This window comes from Cherax quadricarinatus, chromosome 16 (genome assembly GCF_038502225.1).
Source record: "Cherax quadricarinatus isolate ZL_2023a chromosome 16, ASM3850222v1, whole genome shotgun sequence".
Taxonomy (NCBI): domain Eukaryota; kingdom Metazoa; phylum Arthropoda; class Malacostraca; order Decapoda; family Parastacidae; genus Cherax; species Cherax quadricarinatus.
The window spans coordinates 29,359,702-29,379,692 of NC_091307.1; the positions used below are offsets into that span (position 1 = coordinate 29,359,702).

Below are 19,991 nucleotides of genomic sequence, written 5' to 3' on the forward strand. Positions count from 1 at the left end.
CCTCCCTTGACCCAGTAGTGAGTGATCTGGCAGAAGGCATAGTCACTTGTCAACCCCTCGGCTACGTTGGATCATCTGACCACAAGGCTGCTTTTATGACACTTAAGATCCCAACAGAACGAGGTGAGGAGTCCACACGCAGAACCTGGTTATGGGAAAGAGGTAATTGGCCAGCCCTTTGCTCTGACCTTGCCACTGCCAATTGGAATGCTCTTCTCCAAGGGGATGTTGACAACCAAGTGAAAGCCTTCACTGGACACATCCTTAATCTACAACAAGAACACATTCCTCACCGGCAATATGTGACAAAGCCTACAGATCAGCCTTGGTTTGGCTTTCATTGTAGAGAGGCTGCTACTGCTAAGTACAAAGCATGGCGAAGGTATAAGAGACATCCTACCACCTATAACAGGAACTTGCACAGGCAAGCCTGTAGGCATATGGGGGACGTTCAAAAGTGGGCCATTGCTAAATGGGAGGTGGACACTAAAAGAAAGCTAGCATCAGGTAGGGTAGGCTCCAAAACCTGGTGGTCCCTGGTCAAGGACAGACAAGGTTATCTGCCTGATGAACTCATTCCACCTCTAAATCGACAGGATGGGACCACCTCTACTAGTAGTCAAGAGAAGGCGGACCTCTTTGCTGAACGCTTTGCTACCAAAATGCAAGTTCCTGATCCAGCAAGGGACCCTCCTTGGCTAGCTGCAAGAACTGTGTCAAAACTGTCAGTGGTGACAATAAGGCAGGAGGAGGTGTATTTCCTTCTTAAATTGCTTGGGCAAGAAAAGGCTGTGGGGCCAGACAAGTTGAGCCCAAGATTGCTGAGAAGATGTGCAGACCAGCTAGCAGCACCTCTAACTCGCATCTTTCAGCACTGCCTAGTACAGTGTAAATGGCCCTCTCTATGGAAAGAGGCAGAGCAGAAATCAGCAACTACAGACCAGTGTCACTCCTGTCAATCACTGGTAAGATCCTTGAGACAATAATCTCAAGACAAATGACAGTTTTTTGACTACCACTCACTACTTTGTGATCGTCAATATGGCTTCAGGAAAGGTTACTCTGCTGCTGATCTGTTGTTAAACCTCTCCACTAAGTGGCACCAGTCACTGGATGAATCCAAAGTCAGCTGTGTGGTAGCACTGGACATTGCTGGTGCTTTCGACCAGGTGTGGCACCAGGGCCTCTTAGCAAAACTTCAAGCACTGGGAATTGCAGGCTATGTCTCCTCAGTGATTACCTTCATGGTAGATCTCTAAGTGTACTTCTCAATGGAACGGAATCAGCAAGACATCCTACTGGGGCAAGTGTTCCACAAGGAAGCGTACTGGGACCATTGTTATGGAATGTCTACTTCAATGACCTTCTTCATCTCATCCCAGAATCACATGCATATGCAGACGACTGTACACTGACATTCACTTATCCAAGAGAAGAAATGCCAGCTGCTCTAAGCTACATCAATCACCAGCTGAGAGCTATATCAGCTTGGGGAAATAGATGGCAAGTAACATTTGCACCTGAGAAAATGCAAATGATGATCGTCTCTAGGCACCATAATGGTAATGCTGGTGCAGTAGTAAGGATGAATGGGAGGGTGTTGGCACCTGGAGAAGAAGTTGATATCCTTGGGGTGAAATCTGACTCCAAACTAACCATGAAGAACCATGTTGTAAATCTTGCAAACAAGGCAGCCAGGAAGCTTAGAGCACTTCGCCGTATCTCGATTCTGCTTGACAGTAGGGGTTGCAAGATTCTGTACGAGGCACAAGTACACTCACACCTTGAGTATGCTCCACTTTCTTGGTTTGCCTGCCCCCCCCCCCTCCTCTCATCTGCGACTGCTTGACAGAGTAGAGAACAGAGCAAGACATCTCATCTCTTGCCTGGACCCATCCTGGATACATCTGTCATTTCAGCAGAGCCTTCAACATAGGAGGGATGTGGGTGGCCTTACTGTTATGTACAAGGCCAATATTGTCAAAGTACCACACTTGGATCCACTTTGAGGACAGCGTGAAACAAGCTTTTATGCCACAAGACAGGCAGAAAGCAGCAACTTCACTCTGGCTGTACCCTTCTCCAGAACATCATTCCATCTGAGATCATATATACCCAGGATGACTCGAGTATGGAACACATTCGTACAGCATAATGATGTCAACAAGATAAAGTCCGTTGATCACATGAAAATGCTGGCCCACATATGGCTCCAACTTCATCCTGTTCCCTACTTGTATGTCCCATAACAATAAAAATGCTTTCAAATGAGCTGATGTAGGTAACAGCTCTTAGCTTGCCAATAAAGTTAGGAATCCTTAACCTGTAAATAGCTTGTCAACAAAGCTAGGGATCCTTAACCTTGTCAAACCCTGTGTAAAAAAAAAAAAGGGAGGGGAAGAGAGAGGGGGGAAGAGAGAGAGACATGATGAATGACACAGATAAGTATTATGTGCCTATTTCTGTCACCCAGATTTTGCTGTGTGCTCCTCTGCTATAACAACTTTGTGCAAGACAAAAGCTGCTGTAGCAGAAGATTAATGCTCATCATTTTATACACAATATCACCTACATATCTGAAGCATGACAATATAATCTAAGATATCACTGGCTGGTCATTTGGTATGTCTATTTGCAGATACAGCAGGTGCACTCCAGGCCCCAGAAGCTGTACTATGCTCAATCTGGCCATCAACATGTAATTGCACATAGTAAGAATCTTAATCACGTTTTGTAAACTGGATTGATCACATGCGGCAAGTGTATGCAGCAAATACGGAATTACCAGAAGAAATGGGATATCACATAATTGCTTTTTAATTTATAAAGCATTATAACTTCAGTCATTCAGCACTTTAAACACGCTCCATTTCTATCAATAAATGCTATTATCAACTTACAACCTAAATTTCAGCACCCATATCCAACACATAAAAAAAGTATCCAAAACGGTGGGGATCCTCTCCAAGATACGATACTACGTGCCACAAACTGCCCTTCTCACACTATACCATTCACTTATATATCCATACCTCACCTATGCTATCTGTGCTTGGGGTTCAACTGCAGCAACACACCTAAAGCCAATAATAACCCAACAAAAAGCCGCAGTAAGAATAATCACTATATCCCATCCCTGGCAACACATCCCCCCCACTCTTCATAGATCTAAACTTACTCCCTGTTCAGAACATCCACACTTACTACTGTGCAATCTATATCTACAGGACCTTAAATTCCAATATTAACCTTGACCTAAAATGCTTTCTTGATAGTTGTGACAGGATCCACAGGCATAACACCAGACACAAACATCTATATGACATTCCCCATGTTCAACTAAACCTTCACAAAAATTCAATGTATTTCAAAGGACCTAAAATCTGGAACATCCTACCTGAAAACTCTAGAACTGCAGACACATTCATCACTTTCAAAGCTACAGTTAGAAAACATAACATCTTAACTCCCTGATACACCCCGACAACTAACTACATGATAACCACCTGGTGGTTCACAATTACACTCACTCACCCACTGACTATAAACCCAGAAATACTAATCTTAATCTTAAAATAATAAATCCTAACTAGTCATAAGTTTGCCTATGATACTCCAATATAAACACTTTGTATTGTGCCAAAACAAAAGCATTCACATTGCTAAACTCACAAATTATGATGTAGTCACTTAGCCTTAATACCATAATCTGTAAGGATTTAATGTTAAGAATTGATCTAAGTCTGCCCGAAATGCCTAGCCATGCCAGGTGTCCTAGTGGCCCCCTCTGTAATTAGTATTTTATAACATGTAAACCACACAATACCCAAAACCTGTAAACCCCACATTGTAACCCTTATAGAGAATAAACTTGAACTGAATCGAATTGAATACTATGGTCATAAACAATTCACTCTCATATTACATAAATGATAATCACACAGCAAGTAAAACAATTCAAAGCATTCTTCACATTCTAAAATCTTCACCCATATAATGTGCTCAGTCTTCAACTGTATCAGAAAATTTAGATGAAATATTCCCACCATTTATGCCCTAAGAGATCCTGGGTACTTAGCTGGGCAAGCACACCGTGAGGATGTCACAGGGAAGAGTCCCCAACCCTGGGCACCACTCACTAACCCCAACACCTCTGATGCAGCTGCGTGGAGGATCACATAAAAGTGAAGTCACAAAGCAAACCCAAATGGAAAACTCATGACTAATCTAGGAAACCCATCATTTCAGATCAGTGTCTCCCAATGGTTGCCCTTATTATAATATTGTATAATCATAAGGAAACACTAAATCTGTAGAGATTACAGTGTCTTGGGAGTGGGAATGGGGGAAATCAGGTCTCAGCTGTAGGAGAGTGGCTCAAATTCCCAAGATCAAGACCCTTTCATTAGCAAAAAGGTATCCTCCCCTCACCTCACCTAACCTAACCTAACCTAACCTAACCTAACCTCACCTCACCTCACCTCACCTCACCTCACCTCACCTCACCTCACCTCACCTCACCTCACCTCACCTCACCTCACCTCACCTCACCTCACCTCACCTCACCTAACCTAACCTAACCTAACCTAACCTAACCTAACCTAACCTAACCTAACCTAACCTAACCTAACCTAACCTAACCTAACCTAACCTAACCTAACCTAACCTAACCTCACCTCACCTCACCTCCCATTAAGCCACTGCCTAGAATTAAAATGTTAAAATATACCAATTTTAAAGTGATTTTTGAAAGAGTATTAGCCAAAAATACACACAAGGAACATTAAAAAATGTGCAGCAAATTTTTTATCACTGTGCACACTCAGTGTTGGTCAAACAATAAGACGACGATGACTCCCTTTATCCCACTCATGTCTGTAAAATTTAAATTTCTCAAATGACCATAAGAGGCTACAGTGTTTAATTTCACCAAACTTTATTTCCTACAAATCCATGTAATTGTTTAAGTTTCATCTCTAAAGAGACATTCTCAGAATACCATCAGGAAACAAAGCAGCAGGAAATACACATACACACATCAGCACTTTAGAATATCCTCCCTACTGGACACTTAAGCTATCAAGGATATCATTTACAAATATAGACACATTTTTGTAACTGAACACAAATAACCCACAGGGAGACAAACTTATGACATTTCAGTCCAGCTTGGAACATTAACTAGTCCATCACACTTGTTAATGGTCCAAACTGGACTGAAATGTTGTTTCAGTCTCCTATGTGCAGGTTATTTGTGTATTGTTATAGTTACAGTATTGTGCCTATTTACTATTTTTGCAACTGAAATTAAGTACAGGTTTTACAGATTAATAAAAAAAATAAAGTAAAAGAAGTATGATATTCAATTAAGCTTTTGCTCTATGAATTATGAAAATTAATAATATTAGGCATAGTTTCTTAAGTAACCCCTTCTCCTGTATATATTACTAAATTTGAAAGGAGAAACTTTCGTTTTTCCTTTTGGGCCACCCCACCTCGGTGGGATACGGCCGGTGTGTTGAAAGAAGAAGAAAGTTTCTTAAGTTTAAGGTAGCCCTTTTAACAGGTATAAGTTAATGATATAATGGTATTTAATTTTAATTACCACAGTGAGAACTATAAACAAGATTACAACAACAAAAGTCAGATGAAGTGAGAGAACAAGGCAGATTACCACTCTAAGAGTAATAGGTTGGGCATTTGGGCATGTGTACACTGTACACACTTCCAATATAAGGATAAGATTAGGCAGGACATTAAACAAATAATTTTTTGAGGAATGTCAACTTTGGCCACTTGTGGTTAGCTGGCCTAAGACCCGAGTCCCCTTCAGTAAATTTCTACACAGACTGAGTCATACATGAGGTACTTAAGCCATGCATATGTTATCAGGCATCAGTCTATGTCAATTACAGCACATTAAAACTGACATTGTTTTAGTATAAAAAACACCAAAGAACAATTAATACCAAAGAATAATTCTCCCACGAACAGATTCCATAACATGTAAATTCATACTTTGTGTTATTTAGGCATGACATTGGAAACTAAAGCTTCCCTATTCTCACTTTCCCATTCCCTTTACCTGGAAACCAAGCTTTCTTACAACAACTTGATCATTGATCTCACTCTCTCTCTCTCTCTCTCACTCACTCTCTCTCTCACTCTCTCTCACTCTCTCACTCTCACTCACTCACCTCATCATCCTCACTCTCACCTCTCCCTCACCTCTCACTCACTCTCACCTCACTCCTCACCTCCCACCCCTCTCACCTCTCACTCACCTCCCCACCTCCTCACCTCACCACCTCACCTCCTCATCTCTCATCCACCTCACCTCTCCTCTCTCCTCCTCACCACCTCACCTCCACCTCCCTCCTCACCTCACCTCCACCTCACCTACCTCACCTCACCTCCTCACCTCTCCACCTCCTCTCCACCTCACACCTCACCTCATCCTCACCTCTCACCTCCCCACCTCTCCCCACCTCACCCCTCACTCCACCTCACCTCACCTCACCTCACCTCCACCTCACCTCCTCACCACTCCACCACCACCCACCACCTCCACCTCCTCTCCTCACCCCTCTCTCTCACCTCTCACCTCCCACCTCACCTCCACCTCCCCACCTCTCACCTCACCTCTCACCTCTCCTCACCTCTCTCACCTCTCACCTCCCTCTCTCCTCACCTCCCCACCTCTCACCTCCCTCTCTCCTCTCTCTCTCTCTCACCTCCTCACCTCTCCTCCTCACTCACCTCACCACCTCCCACCACCTCACTCCACCTCTCCTCACCTCACCACCTCTCACCACCTCCCCACCCACTCTCTCCTCCCACCACCACCACCTCCTCTCCTCACCTCTCCTCCCCTCTCCTCACCTCTCACCTCACCCTCACCACCTCACCACCTCACCTCACCTCACCACCTCACCACCTCCATCCTCTCTCACCTCCACCTCACCTCCCACTCACCCACCTCCTCACTCACCTCACACCTCACCCTCCTCACCACCTCCCTCTCACTCTCCTCCTCTCCTCTCACCTCCTCACCCCTCACCCCTCCCACCTCACCTCCACCTCACCTCCTCACCTCACCCACCTCTCACCTCACCTCTCCCACCTCCTCTACACCACCACCTCACCTCACCTCACCACCTCACCCCACCTCACCACCTCACCTCCTCACCACCACCTCTCCCTCTCACCACCTCACCTCACCTCTCTCTCACCTCCCACCTCACCTCTCTCTCTACCTCCTCTCCTCACCTCACCCCTCTCTCCTCACCTCTCACTCCTCCTCACCTCTCCTCTCACCTCCTCTCTCTCCTCTCCACCTCTCTCACCTCTCACTCTCTCCTCTCACCTCCTCCCCTCACCTCTCACTCTCTCTCTCTACCTCCCCACACTCTCACCTCCCCCACTCACCTCATCTCACCTCTCACTCTCACTCTCACTCTCTCTCACTCTCTCTCACTCTCACTCTCTCTCTCACTCTCTCACACTCACAATAATATAACCCTCTGCTTGAATTTGTCTAGATAGCTGAAGAATTGTCGACCTCAAATTTTAACATCATTTTCCACGTGTAATCATGGCACCCGTACTTTTTAACTGATTTATTCTACACTTGTATCAATCACTCCAAAATTTTTTTATTCTACTTAGAAAATTAGCAACCTGAATAGAAGAGAATATTCACTGAATAGATAATAAGATCTCTCTTGCCATGTCCCTGTAACCCATTTTGGGAGTTCTTGCCCTCACACCTCAGCTTGAGGCCAGATTTCCTAACTAACTGCCTGGTCAATCAGGCAGTTGCTGTTAGTAGCTTGTCAGTTACTAGCAGTAACACAGTGGTCCAAAGTAATGGACCAAGAGGAAACTTGGACCACTACCAATACTGTGTCACACAGTATACACCTGCTGTGAGGGAGCCTCATTACTATTTTTTTTATTTTTATTAACACATTGGCTGTTTCCCAAAAGGTAGGGTGGCCCAAAAAAAAAAAAACTATGACAATCATTCACTCCATCACTGTCTTGCCAGAGGTGTGCTTACACTACAGTTATAAAACTGCAACATAAAACTTCAGAGTGTAGACACTGTACTTCCCAATCTACAGAACTCAAGTCTGCCCTGCCAGTTTCCCTGAATCCCTTCATAAACATTACCCTGCTCACACTCCAGCAGCACGTCAAGTCCTAAAAACCATTTGTCTCCATTCACTCCTATCTAACATGCTCACACCTGCTTGCTGAAAGTCAAAGCCCCTCACACACAAAACCTCCTTTACCCCCCTCCCTCCAACCTTTCCTAGGCCAACCTCTACTCTGCCTTCCCTCCACTAAAGATTTATACACTCTTGAAGTCATTCTATTTTGTTCCATCTCTACATGTCCAAACCACCTCAAAAACCCCTCCTCAGCCCTCTGGATAATAGTTTTGGTAGTCCCACACCTCCTCCTAATTTCCAAACTACAAATTCTCTGCATTATATTCACACCAAATACGTACTGCCCTCAGACATGACATCTTCACTGCCTCCAGCCTTCTCTTTGTTGCAACATTCACCACCCATGTTTCACACCCATATAAGAGCATTGGTATAACTATACCCTCATACATTCCCCTCTTTGCTTCCATGGACAAAGTTCTTGGTCTCCACAGACTCCTCAGTGCACCACTCACCTCTTTCTCTTCGTCAATTCTGATTCACGTCATCTTTCACAGACCCATCTGCTGACACGTCCACTCCTAAATATCTGAATACATTCACCTCCTCCATACTCTCCCTCCAATCTGATATCCAATCTTTCATTACCTAATTTCTTTGTAATCCTCATCACCTTACTCTTTCCTATATTCACTTTTAATTTTCTTCTTTTACAGACCCTACCAAACTCATCCACCAAACTCTGCAACTTCTCTTCAGTATCTCCTAAAAGCACAGTGTCATCAGGAGAGAGAAACTCTGACAGCTCCCACTTTGTGTTAGATTCTTCATCTTTTAACCCCCACACCCCTTGCCAATACCCGAGCATTCACTTCTCTTACAACCCCATCTATAAATATACTGAACAACCATGGTGACATCACACATCCTTGTCTAAGGCCTACTTTTACTGGGAAATAATCTCCTACATACTCTAACCTGAGCCTCACTATCCTCGTAGAAACTTTTCACTGCTTTCAATAACTTACCTTCCATTCCACATTTGCAACATCTGCCACATTGCCCCCAATCCACCCTGTCATATACCCTTTCCAAATCCATAAATGCCACAAGAACCTCTTTAAAATTATCTAAATACTGTTCACTTATGTTTCACTGTAAACACTTGGTCTACACAATTCTACCCTTCCTAAAGCCTCCTTGTTCATCTGCTATCCTACTCTCCATCTTATTCCCCTATAATTTTTGCACTCATTTTTCTTTTTGTCCCCTTTGCCTTTATACAAAGGAATTATGCATGCTTTCTGCCAATCCCTAGGTACCTTATGCTTTTACATACATTTATTAAATAAAAGTACCAGCCACCTGCTTTTAACATTTCTATCTTCATCCCATCCTTATCAGTCTCCTTTCATTCTATCCACTGCCTCACGAACTTCTCCCACACTCATAACTAGCTCTTCCTCATTCCTACAAGATGTTATTCCTCCTTGCCCTATACACAAAAATCACAGCTTTCCTATCTTCATCAACATTTAACAGTTCCTCAGAATATTCCCCCCATCTTCCCGATACCTCTAACTCTCCATTTAATAACTCTGCTCTCCTATTTTTAGCTATCAAGTCCATTCGTTCCCTAGGCTTCTTCAACTTATTAATCTCACTCCAAAACTTTTTCTTATTTTCAAAAAAATTTGTTGGTAACATCTCAGTACTAGACATGACTGAATAATCTGACTTCTGCATCTTGTATCCTGAACCAGTGAAGAATTTCTGCTTGTCCACATTAAAGCAACCACAAATACCCACTATGAATCATGTTTTCTGTTGCCAAAGTTGGTATCAGACTTCAATTTTTTTTTTTTTTTAGAATTTACTAAATTTGGTACAGTATTGACAATTAATATAAAACAAACGTATTTTTTTGTACTAGCCTGTGATGAGAATAAATGGGCATGGGTAATCATTTGTCAAACTGAACATTTTACTGTACCCAAGACAAAAAGGATTTTTATTTGCCTTACAATTACTGTTAGAAAAATTTATGTTAAATAAAAGGACACACCTGCAACTAATGTGACATTTTATTGTGGCAACGTTTCATTCTCCAGGAGCTTTGCCAAGCTGCAACACAAACTGTCACATCAGCTGAAGATGTGTCCTTTTACCCAGCACTCTCAGTAATTCTATCCTTATTACTATAAAAAATTTATATCCAACTTCCTACAAACTAGTCACTATTTAGGCCTAATTTTAATTTAATATTTCATGGCCCCATTTACCAAATGCTTGTGAGAATTCAGTATATTTAATATCTCAATTTTAATTTCTCCTTTTATTTCCATTTTGTGAAGACCTGTTGAGCTGAGTTATGAAGTTCATTAGTCTCCATGAAGCTGCTACGTTCACTTCTTGGTACTCTCTCAAACACTTGACTATGTGATGTTAGTGTGACCAGTTAGTCACTGTTTAATCAATACTCTGCTACCTCATTATTAAGCTGAATTATATTTGCAGTTTTAGGGCCTCCAGGCTCTTCTAAATCCCCGTTATTTTATTCCTAGTACAGAAATTCCCATACATTTATTTATTATCATAGTTTCTGAGATTTTGGCTATGGAGCAGAGTACTTGGTCAATTCTTAAGTCTTCTCAGCAGTATATTATGCATTAAAACTTTTAAAACGGTACTGTCAATATAAAATACTTACATTGTAAATTTAGTCCTAGACTGACATTTTTATATTCGTTATGAGTCAACAGGAAGTAAATCAAATAGTATACAAGGCAAGAGATCTTAATGTGTAAGAACAGGTGATAACAATGCTTAATGTTTTTTCAGTGTGATTATACTTTCACTCAAATGCTTAAGAGGATGCAACGATATTCTTGAACTTGTGACAATCTTCCATCCATGCCATTAAAACAAGTTCCTATAATTAACAAGGCTATTCTCTTGCCAAGCTTTCCCAAATTTGTTATACTGTACTTACACAGTAATTGAAAGTCATTATTTGCAGTTTTGTTTTTTAGTTATTAATACAGCAGACTTTGAAATATCACAAACTTGTCATTAAACATTCACCTCTACTATATTCAGATCACAAGGCAGCGAGTGGTACTTCATGCATCTTACCCGGTCAAAGTCATTGTTAATCTTGAGTTTATCAGCATACTCTGTGATGAGCTCATGACAGTCAGGCAGAGACTCACAAGACTCCTGAAGCTCTCTTAGTCGGAAAGCAACATCACCCAGCCCTGGGAAAGAAAATTGTTCAAAATATTACTTAACTGTACATAGATTTTGATCATTAAAAAAGTAACATACAATACTAAGAAACCTACATACAGATCTTAACACAATTCTAACACAAATCCCCTACAGCTTTCCTGAAGAAGTCTGTGATATAAAATTATGGGAAAAAAATTACAAATGTCATAATTGTTTGTTATCACATGCAGTGGTGTGTCATGAAAAAATACTGAGGTGAGCAAATGACACACTTTAGTGTCTTGATGAAGCTGAGGTATGAATAATAAATCTATTTATAATGATTCATACTTGGAGTTATTCTTGAGTTGTGAACAGTTGTAAAATTCAGCTTTGCTCTAAAGACTTCGTAAAAATATCTTTCAATTGATAGAAGAGACCATCTTTGAAATCTTTTCTGCCCTGGAGAATTTACGAAGTATTAATTTGTTTCAAAACAGAAAAGCTGTGCTCTACATATGCTGACACTGCTGGAGAGATACTTGTCACTCAGTCTGTAGTGGCTTCAGTTTAAGAAATCGAAGACTTGGGGAAGGAAGGGAACCACTGGACATGATTCCTAACACCTGCTGCCTCTGCTCACCTAGCAGTCAGAAGGTACCTGGGTGTTAGTTGATGGGTATGGGTGACATCATAGGAAAGAGAATTAAAAGACCCTAATGGAAATAAACCTGACAGTCTGATGACAGTAGCTTTACTGGGTTTTCCTGGGTTAATAACTCTCCAAGTCAATAATCAAGACAGAATCTTCATCTTAATTAACAAAGACTGGCTACTTTACCATAAGTCTCTTCTAAGTCATTCAGTTTTATGAAACTCAAAACTTATGTTGCCATTTTTCCTTTGAATTATTTTATTTTGATATGTAAACATCCCTTATAAGGTGTTTTCACTAAAAAAAAAAAATACTGTTGTTACATTTCAATGACTGAAAAGCAAGCTCTGGAAATTCTTTTTTGAACTCGCTTCATGGAGTGTAAAAGCTCTAAGACTCGTAAAGAATCTAATAAAAACCTGGTTAAGTTTTTTCTTTGTTTCAACAAGTCGGCCGTCTCCCACCGAGGCAGGGAGATCCAAAAAGAAAATCCCCAAAAAAGAAGATACTTTCTTCATCATTCAACACTTTCACCTCACTTACACAATCACTGTCTTTGCAGAGGAGCCCAGATACAACAGTTTAGAAGCATATATAACATACCCCTCCAAACTGCCAAAATCCTAAACCCCTCCTTTAACCCTTTCAGGGTTGGTGCTGTACTAGTATGCATAAATTCTAGCTCCTTTAAATCTAGCGAGAGAAAGCTGGTAGGCCTACATATGAAAGAATGGGTCTATGTGGTCAGTGTGCACAGTATAAAAAAAAAAACTTCGACTGTGTTTTTGGTTTAACCCTTTCAGGGTCCGTCCCGTAGATCTACGGCTGTTCGGTGAGTGTCCAAACCGTAGATCTATGCCAAAATTCTAGCGCCGTCAAATTTAGCGCGAAAGCGCTCATAGGCCTACATGTGAGAGAATGGGTCTGCGCCGTGGGTGTGCGCCATAAACAAAAAATCTAGGCGCCTGCATAGCATTGTGGGAACGCCGGCTCAGTCACCCTTGTTCACCATGCCTCGTCGCAAGTCAGCTCTCACTCCCTGGAAAATTGGGACTCTCCTCTTCCTGTCTGATAGTTCTGACACTGATGGAAGTGGAAATGAAGACGAATTCTACGGCTTTGATAAGTTAGTGACCGAAAATAATGACCAGGATATCGATAATAGTGCAGAAAACCCCGACGATCCTCGACCTTCTACCTCTGGTGTGGGCACTCGTGACTCACGGTCGGGTGTTCCTAAACGTAAGAGAAAACTAATATTTTCCCGTGGCCTGGCCTCTGACTTCAGTAATGACGATGATTCTGACGTGGATTGTGATTTTATTGCGCTCGACGATCATTCGAGTAGTGATAGTGAGGAAACATATTCACCAGTGAAGCGTCGGTATGTTCACCGCTGCATGCGCTCGGGTAGTGTACCCTATGCTGTGCCCAGGGGACGGAGTACATCCCGTGGCCCTACACCCGTTTTAGGTAGTGATAGTGAGGATGATGTGGCTACACTTGACATGGATGGGCCACAGGCATCAGTGGATGGTGTTAGTGGGGCTGGTGGTGGTAGTGGCACCGCCATGCATGACTCACTGTGCCACGCGGGGACCCACGCTGCTGACTCGTCAGTTCAAGGACAAAGCGGAGCGTCACCCACCAGCCCGCCACAACCACCCGTACAACCAGCCTATGTCCAGTATCCACCAGCAAACCGTATCTGGGATTGGCAGCAAAATCCCAATTTTGTTCCCAGCCCTCACCACTTTGATGACTCTCAAAGTGGAATTCTACCTACCTGTCCCCTTGGAACCACGGCCAATGAACTGGAATTCTTTGAATTTTTCTTTGACCAGCCATTGATGGAAATTATTGTCAGGGAAAGTAATAAGTATTTTCAGTACACCATGGCAAATACGATCTTATCACCACAGTCAAGACTACACAGGTGGAAAGAGACAACTGTTGCAGAAATGTATTTGCTTTTTGCAACAATAATGCTTATGCCTCACGTCTATAAGCATAATATAAAAGCATACTGGTCCACAGATCGGCTAATTTGTACCCCATCCTTCAGTGAAATAATACCAGTGAACAGGTTTATCTTACTGTTACGTATGTTGCACTTCTCTGACAAAACCAGGCCTGACAGAAGTGACAGGTTATACAAGATTAGAAATGTTTTCATGTATCTCAAACAAAAGTTCAGGACATACTTTTATCCATTCAAGAATCTTGTAATTGACGAGTCTTTGATTTTGTTCAAAGGTAGACTGTCATTCAAGCAGTATATACCGAGCAAGAGGAACCGCTTTGGTATAAAATTGTTTGTACTCTGTGATTGTGACAGTGGCCTGGTGTTGGATATTGTTGTATACACTGGTAGTAAAACATTGAAAGATACCAAGATGTTATTGGGTATATCAGGTGACGTAGTGAGAAACATGATGGCACCTTATCTAGGTAAGGGCCATACATTATATACCGATAACTGGTACACAAGCCCATTACTCAGTGATTTCATGCGAGTGAACAAGACAGATGTGTGTGGCACAGTGCGTTCTAATCGTAAACATATGCCCAGGCTCAACGCAGGTGTTCGTGGTGATGACATGCAGGTGTTTACTGCCAATGACATCATGGCATTACGGTGGCATGACAAACGAGATGTCACATTGTTGACAACCATTCACCGTAATGAAATGCAAGACAGTGGCAAAGTTGATCGAGTGACTAATGAACGTATTCGAAAACCAGTGACAGTGATTGATTATACACAAAACATGCGCTTGGTTGACAAGTGTGACATGCAGATTGGTTTTGTTGACTGTGTTCGTAAGAGTTACAAGTGGTACATGAAACTTTTCTTCCATCTCATGGACATTTCAATGCTGAATGCATATATGTACCAAATAAAGACTGGTAACAGACCACCGTATGGTGAATTTTGTTTGTCTGTTGTCAGACAACTCATAATGAAGTACCAGGTAACAACACCTGCAATACAACATGGTCCTCGAATTCATCACAATATACCCAAGCGTTTGAGGAGAGAAGGTGATCATTTCATAATACAGCTTCCTTCAACTCAAAAGAAATTTGCTCAGAAGAGATGCATTGTCTGTGCACAAACAAAACGACGGCAACAAAGACGCAAAGACACTCGGTTTATGTGTGAGGAATGTAAGGTGCCTCTGTGCATGGTGCCTTGTTTCAAGGAGTTCCACAAGCTCCAGCAGTTCTAAAACCATGTCCAGTGATTGTAAATATGTAAATATATGATAGAACATTAGTATTATACAATATTTGTGCATGTTTATTGTAATAAACAACAGTGGTAAACAATAATATGATAATAACTTTAGTGCGGTTATTGTGTTCAATACAGTGAGTATATATATATCAATTATATACAGTATTGGTCTCTCAGGCCCCAAATGTTAGTAGGAATAGAAAAAAATTGGAAAAGAAAAGAAAAAACAACTAAAACAACAAAATAATATAATACGCGTATGTGGAATTCGTCGATGTTGCCGCCACCACATCATTTTCTATAAACTTCTTGGCACTGTATCTTGGTAAGTAATGATCAGATTCTATTTTTTTTTGTTTTATTACCTTCACAAAAATATGCTCTTTAATTTTGTAAGAAAAAATAATTTTTTTTTTTTTCAAAATTTCTTGGACACTGGTGCGTGACTTCAGATTTTGGCCTTGGACCCTGAAAGGGTTAAAACAGCGACTTTGTAGTGTATTTTCCTATGCTATTTATGGTTGTATTTTAGTTTTCCTGGTCTCACTTTATAGAATGGGAGACATATTACGAAAATTGAGATGATTTTGATTGGTTTCACAATGGAGAGTACCTTGAAATTGAGCTCAAAGTAGCAGAAATGTTCGATTTTTGCCAAAGTTCAAAAGTAAACAAAACATGCCATGCATCCGATACACATCAACTGGCGAGTCTAATATTCTTTCACAAGTGCGCTGATATTATTTATACCATTTCCACACCATTTCTACACTAATGCAGTAGTCTGCATAACAGTAAATCTTCTATTTTTTGTGATAATAAAAATTCAAAGTGAAAAGCAAAAGAAATGTAACAGAGGCCTGGGGACATGACTAATGAACAGAGTAAATGTTATTTTAGTGACAGGAATGTCTGTCTTGTTTATTCTGGTCCCTATTTGGAAATTAGCATCCTTTGAAATTTGTGTGAAACTGGTGAAATTGCCAATTTCTGACCACTTTATTGGATAGTTGAAATTGGTAAATGGGTGGTTTCTTGTACTCATTCGATAGAAAAAATGGAGTTCTAGCGAAATAGTTATGATTTTTGTCGATTGGTACATTGGAATTGGCCAAAAATAGGGTTCAAAGTGGGCGAAATTACCAATGCGTAAACATCGTCGAGACCGCTAACTTTGCGAGAGCATAATTCCGCAAGTTTTCCATCAAATTTCATACTTTTGGTGTCATTATGATCGGAAAAAGATTCTCTATCATTCCGTGAGAAAAATAATTTTTTTTTTTTTTTCAAAAAATTTCCGACCCTGAGAACAAGTTTAGGAGAGGGCCTGCCGACCCTAAAGGGCTAAAGTGCCAATACTCATTTCCAGTACTCAAGTCCAGCTATATAAAAACAACTGGTTTCCCTGAATCCCTTCACTAAATATTACCCTGCTCACACTCCAACAGCTCATCAGGTCCCAAATACCATTCGTCTCCATTCACTCCTATCTAACACACTCACACATGCTTTCTGGAAGTCCAAGCCCCTTCCCCACAAAACCTCCTTTACCCCCTCCCTCCAACCTTTTCGAGGACGACCCCTACCCTGCCTTCCTTCCCCTACAGATTTATATGCTCTCCATGTCATTCTACTTTGATCCATTCTCTCTAAATGACCAAACCACCTCAACAACCCCTCTTCAGCCCTCTGACTAATACTTTTAGTAACTCCACACCTTCTCCTAATTTCCACACTCCAAATTCTCTGCACAGTATTTACACCACACACTGCTCTTAGACAGGACATCTCCACTGCCTCCAGCCACTTCCTTGCCGCAGCATTTGCAACCCAAGCTTCACACCCATTTAAGAATGTTGGTACCACTATACTTTTGTACATTCCCTTCTTTGCCTCCATGGATAACTTTTTTTTTGTCTCCACAGATACCTCAATGCACCACTCACCTTTCTTCCTTCATCAATTCTATGGTTAACCTCATCTTTCACAAACCCATCCCCTGACAAGTCAACTCCCAAATATCTGAAAACATTTACTTCTTCCATACTCCTTCTCTCCAATGTGACATCCAATTTTTCTTTATCTAAATCATTTGATACCCTCATCACCTTACTCTTATCTATGTTCACTTTCAACTTTCTACCTTTACACACACTCCCAAACTCGTCCACAAACCTTTGCAATTTTTCTTTAGAATTTCCCACAGTATCACTCCCATTTTGTATTTGATTCCCCATAATTTAATCCCACCCCTCTCCCCAACACTCTAGCATTTACTTCTTTTACAACCCCATCTATAAATATATTAAACAACCATGGTGACATTACACATCCCTGTCTAAGACCTACTTTTACCGGGAAGTAATCTCCCTCTCTTCTACACACCCTAACCTGAGCCTCACTATCCTTATAAAAACTCTTGACAGTATTTAGTAACTTACCACCTATTCCATACACTTGCAACATCTGCCACATTGCTCCCCTATCCACTATCATATCCACTCTATCCTGTCATATTTCTGGCAGAGGGGGTAATATCATGGAGAGGGTAGGAGAGAGGACACCATGAGGAGGGTAGGAGAAGGGACACCATGGGGAGGGAAGGAGGGGGGACACCATGGGGAGGGAAGGAGGGGAGACACCATGGGGAGGGTAGGAGGGGAAATTCCATGAGGGTAGGAGGTGGGATTCCATGGGGAGGGTAGGAGGGAGGGACATCATGGGGAGGGTAGGAGGGGTGGACATCATGGGGAGAGTAGGAGGGAGATTCCATAAAGGTAGGATGGGGTATTCTATGAGGATAGAAGGGGGATTCCATGAGGGTAGGAGGGGGATTTTATGAGGGTAGGAGGGGGGATTCCATGAGGATAGGAGGGGGGATTCCATGAGGATAGGAGGGGGGATTCCATGAGGGTAGGAGGGGAATTCCATTAGGGTAGGAGGGAGATTCTATGAAGGTAGGAGGGGAATTCCATTAGGGTAGGAGGGGGATTCCATGAAGGTAAAAGGGGGATTCCATGAAGGTAGGAGGGGGGATTCCATGAGAGTAGGAGGGGGGATTCCATGAGGGTATGAGGGGAATTCCATGAGGGTAGGAGGGGGATTCCATGAGGGTAGGAGGGAGATTCCATGAGGGTAGGAAGGGGGATTCCATGAGGGTAGTAGTGGGGATTCCATGAGGGTAGGAGGGGGAATTCCATGAGGGTAGGAGAGGAATTCTATTAGGGTAGGAGGGAGGATTCCATGAGGGTAGGAGGGGGGATTCCATGAGGGTAGGAGGGGGGATTCCATGAGGGTAGGAGGGGGGATTCCATGAGGGTAGGCGGGGGGATTCCATGAGGGTAGGAGGAGAATTCCATTAGGGTAGGAGGGAAGATTCTATGAGGGTAGGAGGGGGGATTCCATGAGGGTAGGAGGGGGGATTCCATGAGGGTAGGAAGGGGATTCCATGAGGGTAGGAGGGGGGATTCCATGAGGGTAGGAGGGGGATTCTGTGAGGGTAGGAGGGGGATTCTGTGAGGGTAGGAGGGGGTTTCCATGAGGGTAGGAGGGGGGATTCCATGAGGGTAGGAGAGGGATTCTATTGCAACCCCTGAATGACTCACAATGTATGTACATGTACATATCTCAATTTTAATGTATATTACCTGTTCATATAATTCTATATTGCTGATATTTACGATATTAGCTAAATCGTAAATATATTGCTTTATATTATTATTTGACCTAGCTATATTATTAGGTAGGATGTAACATTTACACCTTATCCTGTGTTCATTGTTCGAGTGTGTCTAGTACCTGCCCACATTGGTAAACTACCTTGATAACTGCCTCCTTGTTTGTTTAATTGCCGGCTTCTCTGTAGTTGCTGGGCAGGAGCAGTCCATGGGAAAGTCACGTGACTATGGTGGTGTGATCACACCTGAGTGAGGAGACTGCCTTACCTCGTTTCGTCTCCATCTCGTCTCGTCCTCCCCTTCCCTTCCCCCCCTTCCCTCCTCTATCGCAACTCTGTGCAACTCTGTGCACACAGCATTGCCTAGACTTAGTGATTTTAGACGTTTTACTGAGGTTGTGTGTTGCACTGACACTAAGATATTTCAGGTCCTGAGCTGTAGCTTCTGACTAATCTGTTCTGGTATCTGTGCACCGTCACAGTTGGGGATTTTGTTATGCTGAACTTAGATTCAGTATTAAGGGAGTTTTGTGACTTTTGTGGAGGATCTGCAGATGGTCCCCACTTAAGGTCGTTATGTGATCTCCTTGTTCCTGACTGAGTTGCTGCTGCTTGTTATGTTGCTGTTTGGCAAATCGGTCATCTTACTGTTCAAGCAAGCTGTTCTGATTGCCAGGTTGGTCAGGAAGACAGTTTATTTAAGTACACTTAGTCAGTCACTGGTTAAGTCAAGTCGAGTCTTGAGACATAGCGAACTTCTTATGAGCACCTACATACATACATAATCACTTGTATATATTAGTATTATGTTCGTCAATGATGACAGTGTACCAGACGGTACTTAAAAGCCATAAGGTTATGACCAAATAAATACTGAATAACTGTACCTTATAAATTGTATATCCTAAATGTTTCTCACAATTATATCACATAAATGTTAAACCCAAGACCCAATCTAACTTTGTTATTTTTTAAATACACAACCTAACAGAATACTCCATTCTACTGAATGTACAGCAATGCATGCAACCA

General features: G+C 42.1%; 1 protein-coding gene across 16 annotated transcripts in view; it reads right to left on the minus strand.

Annotated features, from left to right (window-relative positions):
* The window catches only part of LOC128688974 (prominin-1), a 1,112,830-nt gene that overhangs the window by 282,469 nt on the left and 810,370 nt on the right, over positions 1-19,991 (minus strand). For all 16 annotated transcript variants that reach the window (XM_070085551.1, XM_070085543.1, XM_070085554.1 and 13 more), the window contains one exon: positions 11,313-11,434. In XM_070085551.1, coding sequence (XP_069941652.1) covers positions 11,313-11,434 — 122 coding nt within the window. The remainder of the gene's footprint in view (positions 1-11,312; positions 11,435-19,991) is intronic.